The following is a 10,499-nucleotide window of genomic DNA, read 5'->3' as shown; positions in this document are numbered from 1 at the left end:
TATAATTATTAAAAATAACGCATGCACTCACAAAACAGCAATGCATTCCCATTTGCTTCCCTTTTTAAAATGACTTCTCTCTTTTCCCAGACTCTGATCTAATTATCCTAATCTTTCCTCTTCTTACCAATATCTATAACTTATTATAATCTAATTTTTATACCATTCATATAAATTTCTTTCCTACACATAAAAAGCCTGTTACGTCCTGTATGTCAAACCCTATAATACTGATATCCCTTTCTGTGCTGTTATGTGGTCTGTAAAAGGTTTCCATGTTTTTAGGAATGCCTCTGTTGAGTTACTGCTTACTAAGTTAGGCAGATGGGTTTTCGAGTCCTTGTCAACATCAGGACCAGATGTTAATAGTTGTCCAGTAGCATGAAGGAGTCATTTTGTATTAGTGATTTTGGAGTTTATAACACAAAGGAGATTGGGAGTTTATCCCATGAATATCCTGGAAAAAATCACGTAATTACGCTAAATGGTTTTACACGACATTGAACAAGACCTGCCATTAAAGTGATCACAAAAAAGCATTAACACGCATCTTTTTACTTTTATTTGTGCAATTGTGTGTGATAACCATTCACAGTTACTTGACATTTTTTCACTTTATTTGCGGGGTGCTTTAAATGCGCTTTAATCTCTCTTTAATGCCAAAATTAGCCCCAGTTTGATAAACCCCTGTGTCTGGTTCTTTTTTCCATAAGCTTGACGGAGAAAAGATATGAAGGATGACAATGGACAGGGAGAGTAAATCTTCATCCATTGCTAACCTGTTTTACAGTTCTCAGAGTCAATGGAGGGGGAGATGTGTCACACTTGCGTACAGTCAGACTTCCATATCCACAGATTCAAGTTTCCACAGCTTGAAAATATTTAAAAAGCATAGAAATTCCAGCAAGCCTTGATTTTGCCATTTTATACAAGGGACAACATTTTACTCTGCCGTTGTGTTTAAAGGGACTTGAACATCAACAGATTTTAGTATCCACAGGAGGTCCTGGAACCAAACCCCAGGCCACACTCTCACTTACAAATAAATCGCTTTGCAATCCAAACTGATGGATTGGTTTGGCAGCGAAGCGTGGTTCACATTACATTTGCCCCAATCAATTTTCTTGCTACAAAATAAAATAAAATAGCCTACTTGTGATTCACATTGACAAATGAATCGATTCAATTTAAATTGTTTCCTGCGGGAGTCTCGATTCTTGAAATCCATTCCAATTCGCATCTGGTTCACACTTGCCTGGAATCGATTTATCCAAAAAGACGTGGAAAAAATCTGCATCAAAAAGATGCAGTTAAATAGGTCTAGTGCATGGCCCCCCCTCCAAACCGCTTCAGCAATTCGATTCAAGTGTGAACCAGGGTGATTTAAACTGCTTCAAACCAAGTCTCATGGACATTTCCTGAGCAGGACTGCTCCTCAGCCTAAGGGCTTCCCATATGTCCAGCAATGGAGATATGAAATTGATTGCTGGCCGAGAGGTAACTATGTCTAGAACTGTTGACCCAGTTTTCCTACTGGCTCTGATGGCATGCTGGACCCTATCAGCGAAAAGGCTGGAATTCTTCACTGCTGTATACCATCTGTTGTATCGTCTATCCTCAGTAAACTCTGTGATATAAAACTGACATGTGTCACCATTTGACACCGAAATAACTCTTGGAAATGCCAGGAACTACACCCAGTTTCAAAGCAAAAGAAAGAGGATGAAGATAGGTGTCAATCCTAATTCGGTGAGAAAGTGTGGTGTATCGGTTTGAGTGTTGGACTACAACTCTGGAGACCAGGGTTCGATTCTCCGCTTGGCAATGAAACCCACTGGTTGGCCTTGAGCACGTCACACTCTCTCAGCCTCAATGGCAAGCTTCCTCTGAACAAATATTGCTGAGAAAACCCTGTAATAAGTTCACTTACGTTGGTAACATCGGAAACCACTTGAAGACACACAACAAACCTAATTCAATATCATGGCTGGATACTCAATGGCTGTAAAAGTTACAAGTCCCAGAATACTCACTATCTAAGGGTTAATGAGAGTCATAGATCGAAAAAAGTAATTTCCCCCAGCTCTTGAATAGAGATCAAAAGGCTAGGTTTGTTGCTAGTGAAATATTTGAAAGCCAACACCTGTTTGGGTGAATCTGTCCATTTCACTTTCTTCCATATTCAAAATGTTTCCATTTCTGGTGGTTTCAATCAAACTTTATGGTGAAATTTGAGCATTTTTAAAAGTTTAAACAAAATTCACACACCAAATTCTCTCACAGAACGGACTGCTTAAGCTTGACATTTTCACATTCCCCTGCAGTACTCCAGTCAAATTGCCCCATGGTTTGGGAACTTAACTTTTTCTTATTTACATGGTGCTTTACAAAGGAAGACAATGTGTTCAAAAAAGGTCCCTCCTTCTAGGGACTAACAATTTAAACTTTGAAAATGAGGGGGGCTGCATTGTAGAGGCATATGATTTTTTAAAAAATTCTATAGACTTGTGACCTGCATTAAAATGTCATGGTGTATCCCTCTCTTTTGCTGTAAGTGGAGTGGAACAACCAACCTGAAAGAGGAACATAAGCCTCTCAGAGGGATGGGTGGAGATTGAGACTGCTGCCACACTGCAGAATTAATGCAGTTTCACACTGCTTTAACTGTAATGGCTTCCTCCTATGGAATCCTGGGGTTTGTAGTTTGTGGTGGCACCAGAGCTTTCTGACAGAGGACTTTATCACACAGAGAAAATCAGGTGTTTAAACAGTTACTTTCCTGGGAAAGTCATGCGATCACGGTGAAGATTTTAACCCACGATGTCGCAAGTAAAGAGGACTTATCCCATGAATAATCAGGGAATAACCAGCAACAAATCATTCATGGGGAAATCCCGTGAATGAATTGTTGCTGGTTATTCTCTGGTTATTCTCAGCATAAGTCCTCTCTAATCATGACGTCATGTGAAAATCTTCACCATGATCACACGGCTTTCCCGGGAAAATGACAGTTTAAACCCCTGATTTTCCTCACATGTGAAAAACTCCAGAGAAAGCTCAATAGCTCACAAAATGAAAAAGCCCAGAATTCCTTAGCACTGAGCCATGGCAGTTAAAGCACTATCAAACTGCATTAATTCTGTAGTGTAGATGCAGCCCAAGAGACAGATGGAAGCAGTGGGAGTTATGCAGACATATAACACATCATTTCACAGTTTCTTTCCAGTGTCAATTTCCATCACTCGTGTCACGAAGGGAAGAGAGATACAGAAGAAGGCAAGCAAAACAGTAACATTTCCCACCATGCCAAGATAGTGAGTTTTTATAACTTTTTTCCTCCTGTGTGAGTTCTCTCATGTATCACAAACAAGAGTCTCTGGCTGAAGCTCTGACCACAATGTGCACAATGGTAGGATTTATCTCCCATGTGGACCCGTTCGTGCCGTAAAAGGTTACACCGGATGCTGAAGCTTTTCCCACAGATGGAGCAGTTGTACGGCTTCTCTCCTGTGTGGGTCCGTTTGTGCCGGACGAGGGTCGACTTCCGACTGAAGCTTTTCCCGCAAGTCAAGCAGGTGTAAGGCTTCTCCCCCGTGTGGATTCTCTCGTGTACGACAATGTTGGCGCGGATGTTGGATGAGGCCCCACAATAAGAGCACTTGAACTTCTGCATCGGCTTTTTCTGGTTCTTGAGAAGGTCGAAGCTCTGAAGACTTTTCCCAAAATCTGTCCCCCTGGTGCTGTTGTTGGTCGTGGGCCTCTGGGATTTCTCCTTCCTATCTGGAACTGTGTTTTTATATTCCTTGCTTTCGCAAAGAAAAACCTGCTCTGTGATCTTCCACAGATAGCTCTCTTGGGGGATTTGTGATCCTTGTGGGCTTCCACGGTTCTCTTCCAACTCAAAACCTGGGAAAAATTTCTCCTGGAGTTCTTCCACTTCACTGACTCCCACTTGTTCTGGCTCAGGTCCTTCCAGCTGAAAGGGCTCTGCTTTGCTCTCCAAGACTGGATCGTTGATTCCTAAAAACAAATGGTGAACTGTTATCAGCGTCAAAAAGACAGTGCTTGTATCAAAAGAATAAAAAATCATAAAGCATACTGAAGTATAGGGATCAGACAAAATGAATAGAAGGAGATAAAATGCAAGGAAAATGTCACAAAAAGTGGTAAAATACAAGGAAGAACAAGATTAAAGATTGTAGACTATTCCTAAGTCATTAGAATACTTAGCAGAATACATAGAAATTTAGCACTACATTGTATTAATGGAGAATAGATTTGCACAAAGCAGTAAATGGAGCAGAAGAAGGTATAACTACAGTCCAAAACACACTGTAGAACTAATCCAGTTTGAGAGCACTTTAATTGCCCTGATTTAGTGCTAGGGAATCCTGGGGATCTGTAGCCTTATCTGACAAAGAAAGCTAAATGTCTCACAAAATTATATGTAAAAAGATCTTGTAACACCTTTGTGACTAACTGAAAGAAAGAAGTTGGCAGCATCAACTTTCCTATACATACTTAAGTCTGCATCCTCAGATGCATCTGTTTCAGATTTTGGTCTGGAGGAGCTATGCAAGGTGCTACATCTTATTCCCAAAACAGGTAACAGTGCCTCTTAAAATTTGAACTAAATTCCAGAGAGGCTTCACCACTCCACTGCCAGGGAGTTTGGGGATTTCAGGATCTTGGCTAGTGATAGAATTACAGAGTTGGAAGGGACCCCATTGAATGAGCCAGCAGGTCGGACCCTCTGCTCATTGCAGGATATCCAGCTAGAGTATTCCCAACAGGTAGCTGTCCAGCCTCTTTTTTCAAAACATCCAGAGAAGGAGACCCCATCATCTCCCTAGGCAATTAGTTCCATTACTGAACCACTCTTATTGTCAAGATGTTCCTCCTAATGTTCATTCAAAATCTACCCTCCTGTAACTTCAAACTATTCGAGCTGGTCCTACCCTCTGGGGCAGCAAAGAATAGGCCTTACCCCTCCTCTCTGTGGCAGCCCTGGAGGTATTTGAAGAGGGCAATCATGGCACCCTTCAGTCTTCTCTTCACCAGGCTGAACAAGTCCAGCTCCTTCAAACTTCCATCACAGATTTTGTTCTCCACATCTCTCATCATCCTTGTTGTCCTTCTCTGAACCTGCTCCAACGCGTCTACCTGCTTCTTAAAATGAGGCACCCAGGACTGGACACAGATGATGCCTAACCAGTGCAGAATATTGTGGGATTATTACTTCCCTCAACTTTGGCATTTCTATGAATGCAGGCTAAAATAGCAATTTGCCTTCTTTGCTGCAGCATCACATTGCTGGCTTGTGTGCAACTAAGGATCAACAGTAATCCCCAAAACGTTTTCACACGTATGGTCAGTCCTCATATCCACGGATTCTTTATCCATGGATTCAACTATCCACAGCTTGAAAAAGCAAGCCTTGACTTTTATATATTTTATATAAGGGGAACCATTTTACTATGTCATTCGGTTTAATGGGACTTCAGCATCTACGGATTTTGGTATCCATGGGGGATCCTGGAACCATATCCAGCAGATACCGAGGGGCCACTGTAGTATGGCTCAGCCATACATATGTCCTATCCTATACCAGTGCCCATTTGCTTTTTATGGGTTAAATGTAGAATTTTGCATTTGTCCCTGCTGAATTTCATTTTATTAATTCTTGACCAATGTTCTAGTTAATCGGGTTAGTTTGGGCACACAAAGGCAGTGGTGGTGGTTGGGATCCCACCAGCACCCCTTGCCTTCCCTGTCCAAAAATAAATAAATGATGAAAATAACAATTAGCATTCCATGACACCCAAAATCCACTGCTTGAGGCATATGTCTTTCTCTAAAGGCAGGGCTGGCCATACTTCCTAGTGATATCAAGGCTGGAAGTAAGTGTTGGGGGTGGTGATGAGAATATCTGACATGTTCTCTAATAACAAAGACAGACAAGCAGCCATTGCAAGAAAAGATCCTGAAGTCTCCTTAATCAAGTAAGATAGATGAAGCCTTACCTAGGAAGGTGGCTTCCAGAGAGAGCTGCCTGTTTGCAGAATCTGACTCATCTTGCTCTGCCTTGGGGATGTTCATAAAAGGCTCTTCCAAGGGCACTGGATCCTGGGAGGAGAAATAGACAAAAAATGAAAATCATATTTCCCAGGCTACTGGGAAACTCAAAAGTATTTGTGTTGGTACATATTTTTGTCCTTTTACCTATTCTGATTGACAAGTCCACTAATTTGGTTTACTCATTCTACATCTAGCTTGTCCTTCCTCCAACGAATACAAGGTGGTGTATATGGCTTCTGTGTTGTTGAAACATATTCAGGTGTAGCTGTGTTGCAAAATACAGTAACATCCAAAATCCACAAAGCAGTGAAACCTTTAATTGGCCAACCAAAATACATGATGCAAGCTTTTGAAGCTCCACAGGCTTTTGCATCAGGTAAAGGTGTTAGGAATCATACAGGAGGAGAAAAAAATAAAATAAAATGAGGTTTGCATTTTATCAGGTGGTTGTTTGGTGTTCCTTGGATGTATATCTATGCAAGTTGGTACCTTCTCTTTCTGGCCATGTGGCCCTAGAAATGAAGTCTTCCGAAGTCCATGAGAGAAAATTTAAATTCCGTCAGCAATGCAAAATGGTTGTATGCTTTCAAGTGGTTTCCAACTTATGGCTCTCCTAACGCTGTAAAGTACAAGTCCCAGGATCCCCTAGCACTGAGCCAGGGCAGTTAAAGCAGTCTCAAACTGGATTATTTCTGCAGTGTGGATTGGGTCTATGTATATTTAAGGTGGTGATTTACAATTTATTGGTTATAATTATATAAACTACAGTTTAATCTAATTATAGTTTATTCCTTTTTTCTACTCTGATAACTGCAATAATGAGATTATTAAAAGTAAGACTGTAAAAATGGAACTACAGTTATCCCTCTAGATTTGCAGCTTTGACTTTTGCAGATTTGGTTATTCATGGATCAGATTAATATGTTCTCTCTAGGAATCTCTAGGTCTTCCAGCACAACTGTGGCAAAGTCCATCAGATGTTGCATTGGAGGACCTAGAGATTCCTAGAGAGAACACTTTTCCAGGCATTTCTAGGTCCTCCAGCACAAGTCTATGCTCAACGTCCAGCAGATGTTGACCAGACTTGTGCTGGAGGACCCAGAGATTCCTAGAGTGATGTTCTCGCTAGTAAAAAAAAAGCCAGTATTTTTTTATTTGCGATTTTCCCACTTTCACGGGGATCCTTCACACCCAACCCCATCTAATGTGGAGGGCCCACTTTATAGAAATGTGAGCAAAATATGAATAAATATACCCACAAAATTCATGGGGCTGCCCTAAGTCAACAGCTGGCTTGAAAGCGCATACATATACATGCACACACATACAAAACCACAGAACTTCTGAAAAACATGGTGTTGATGTGACTCTAGTCTCTTACTAGCGCAATACCTTTCCTTCCTGCCTCTTAGGTCCTTGAAGCATCAGGAGGAAATCTTCTGCCAGAACCACAGCCTCGGCACAAGTCTCCGGCCCTCGCTCCCTGACCCAGCTCTGCATTTCTCGGGGAAGGATGGTCAGGAACTGCTCCAGGATCAATAATTCCAGCATCTGCTCTTTGGTGTGTCTCTCTGGCACCAACCACTGGTGGCAGAGCTCTTGGAGCCTCTGGCAAATCTCTCGGGGTCCCTCAGCCTCCTGGTAGGAGAGCTGCCGAAAATGCTGGCGCCGGACCTCCAGGCTGACCGTGTTGTTTTCATCCAGAACCTCAACCTTCACAGTCGGACATGAGTCCAGGTCTCTACAGGCCAGCTGAGCCTCTCCAAGGAGATCCGGCAAGGCCTGAGTCAACCATTCACCTCTCGGCCAGTGGCCGACTTCAGTAACTCCCTTTAAGGAAGCCTGCTGAGCCGACTTCAAATTCCCCTCTGAGATGGGGCTGGGAAGCCTGAGGTGCTGCCATTCCGAATGTGGGGACTTGACCGTCTTCAAGAACTCCAGCCACTGCGTATCCCAACGCTGTTCCAGCCCATCGTCTGGTTCTTCTTTGATTTGTTGGGGAGCTGCTCCGGTCAAGAATTCCTGCATTGTCTCTATATGAGGATCATTTCCTCTACTTTCTGATTTCTCCCCAAACTGAGGTTTCTTTGGTGGATTCCACTCCTCCATTTTTATCTCCAGCGTTACCTCTGGGATTAGGAAAGAAAGAAAAAGAAAAGTCAAATCAGAACAATTGATTCAAAGTGCTAAAGGGCAGTGGTGGCGAACCTATGGCACGCGTGCCAGAGATGGCACTCAGAACCCTCTCTGTAGGTGCATGTGCCATCGCCACAGCACAGAGTTTGCCAGAGTTCATTATTAGAAAGCCAGAAGGACATGGCACTTTGTGATAAATAAGTAGGTTTTGGGTTGCAGTTTAGGCACTCAGTCTCTAAAAGGTTTGCCATCACTGTGCTAAGGCAATAAATAATTAGGTGGGCAAGCCTAATAATAATAATAATAATAATAATTGGTAGAATTATTATTCTTCACTACAAAATAACCCGTTTTGGAAACCAGGTTATTGCCTGTAATTCAGACAGTTCTACTTGATGCAGTTTGCAAGGTGGAGGGACGGGACCAAAAAGCAAATTTAACCGGTGCATTTGACACCAAATCCTGTGCAGTTTTTTTTTAGAACCTCAATGATCCGCATCTCCAATAGTGTGAGTAAGCTATCAGATTGATTCGGATTGCACAGCTATAGTTCAGGAAATGGAGACGCTTCCATTTTGATACAGAACAGTGGCGAATGGGAACTTCAGACAAGACTTAAATCCCATGGAGAGGTTCGCTGCCTTAAAACGTAGTGGGAACAGTGAATCAATTTTGAATTGATTCCCAGATGTGAATCTCTCAGTGCAAAAAAGTGTGACTGGCCCCTAAGTGTGTATTATTAGGCCCTTCCCAAATGATTGCATCAAAACAAAAATAGCTCACAAAATCATTTTGCTTATTGTTGTTGTTGTTACTGTTATTTCTTACCTGCCTCTACCCATGGATCGAGGCAGGGAAAAAAACAATTAACAGATAAACAACATTAGTTAAAACGCAACAGTTAAAATAAGATATACACATATTAAAACAATCATCATCTAAAATTCACAGTTTAAAAATCATCTGGATAAGCCTGCTGGAAGAGATTTGTCATCAGTGCTATTTTGAATTATGTTTATTTATGAAAGCAAAGGATTTAATAATATAGGCACAACTCCCCCCCCCCCCCCAGGCCCAGCAATCTATCAATCCATGCACACAAGACGAAAGGCAATCGATCGATCAGTCAGTGATTTTATTTTTCGTTTCGTTGTGTGCCTTCAAATCGTTTCTGACTTGTGGCAACTCTTATCACAAAGTTTTTTTTTGGCAAGTTTCTTCAGAGGGGATTTTACTTACATCTCACCTTTCTCCAAAAAGAGGGACTTTACAGACTAAAAAGAAATATAGGCCTGGTACAGACTGCCCCAAAAGGGCAGTCTTCCAGTGCCTAGTTTTCCGCCGGGGAAAATGCAGTGGACAAACCACACGCTTTCCCGCCAGCAGAAAAAGAACCCACAAAAATCCAGATTTAATTGGAATAAGCAGCAGGAAAACAATTGGTGTTTGATTGAAAAGTGTCAATCATATCTCAAAGCCTAATTCACTTGACCTGAGAGAGCATTAAAAACATGACTGATCAAGCTTTCCAATACATAAAATGATGTTTCACAGCATTACTCTAATTGTATTTTTTCCATGCAAACATTAATGCAAAACAAACAATGGTTTATATAAACAAACCTGGTTGACACATCAGTTTTGGGATTTGTATGTTTTTTCATCATCATCATCATCATCATCATCATCATCATCATCATTTGTAAGCCCATTCTCTGTTTATCTGTCTGTCTTTTATCCCTTTCAGCCAAGACCAAGACCAAATTCCTGGCTAGCAACCCACCAGCTCCTGGTCTGTTCTGCATTGCATTTTTAAAGATACGTATTTCAATTGCAGCCCAGATGGAGAAAGTGTGCAAGCAGCAACAGTAACAAAAAGTTTTCTTACCAGGAAGGAAATCTTAGGCAGGACAGGAAGGTTTTTTTTGTTTGTTTGTTTGTTTGCTTTTTGCATGCAGCTGAGCAGAAAAAGAAGCTGCACATTTTCCAAAAAAAAATCCCTTTCTGTGTCTTAGCTGGTTCTGTCTAGGCAATGGGGACTCTGTGCATTTAACCCCCCAAATGCTGCTCTGGCAAAAAAAAAGGATGAGCTCTGAAAAGCACCAGATGTGATGATATATGGGGAAACAAGGCAAGGGCTGGCTGGCAACTTCTTAGTTGTAGGAATGATGCAGTTTGTCATGGCTTTAAGTGTTGTAGTTCCATCCCATAGGACCCTGGGATTTGTAGTTCTTGCACAACTGCAAATCCCAGGGCTGTCTAGGAGGGGGCTGCAGCAGTGAAAG

At 41.8% G+C, this 10,499-nt stretch overlaps 2 protein-coding genes across 3 annotated transcripts in view; one reads left to right on the top strand and one right to left on the bottom strand.

Moving 5' to 3' along the window:
* LOC121921817 overlaps nt 1-10,499 on the top strand; it is a 194,093-nt gene that overhangs the window by 63,400 nt on the left and 120,194 nt on the right. The window lies entirely within an intron of this gene.
* On the bottom strand, nt 3,008-10,196 carry LOC121921945 (zinc finger and SCAN domain-containing protein 16-like). 2 transcript variants are annotated; one of them, XM_042450712.1, is made up of 4 exons: nt 10,103-10,196; nt 7,471-8,207; nt 6,024-6,126; nt 3,008-4,020 (listed from the first exon to the last, which is right to left on the bottom strand). In XM_042450712.1, the coding sequence occupies exons 2-4, from the start codon at nt 8,185-8,187 to the stop codon at nt 3,323-3,325; spliced, it is 1,518 nt and encodes a 505-aa protein (XP_042306646.1). In that variant the 5' UTR covers nt 8,188-8,207; nt 10,103-10,196; the 3' UTR covers nt 3,008-3,322. The 2 variants fall into 2 exon arrangements, with proteins under 2 accessions (XP_042306646.1, XP_042306645.1); XM_042450711.1 differs by lacking the exon at nt 10,103-10,196 and adding an exon at nt 9,838-10,092.

The sequence above is a fragment of the Sceloporus undulatus genome, chromosome 2 (genome assembly GCF_019175285.1).
Source record: "Sceloporus undulatus isolate JIND9_A2432 ecotype Alabama chromosome 2, SceUnd_v1.1, whole genome shotgun sequence".
NCBI lineage: Eukaryota > Metazoa > Chordata > Lepidosauria > Squamata > Phrynosomatidae > Sceloporus > Sceloporus undulatus.
Note: the sequence above shows the minus strand (reverse complement) of the source record. Positions and strands in the feature narration are given on the sequence as shown.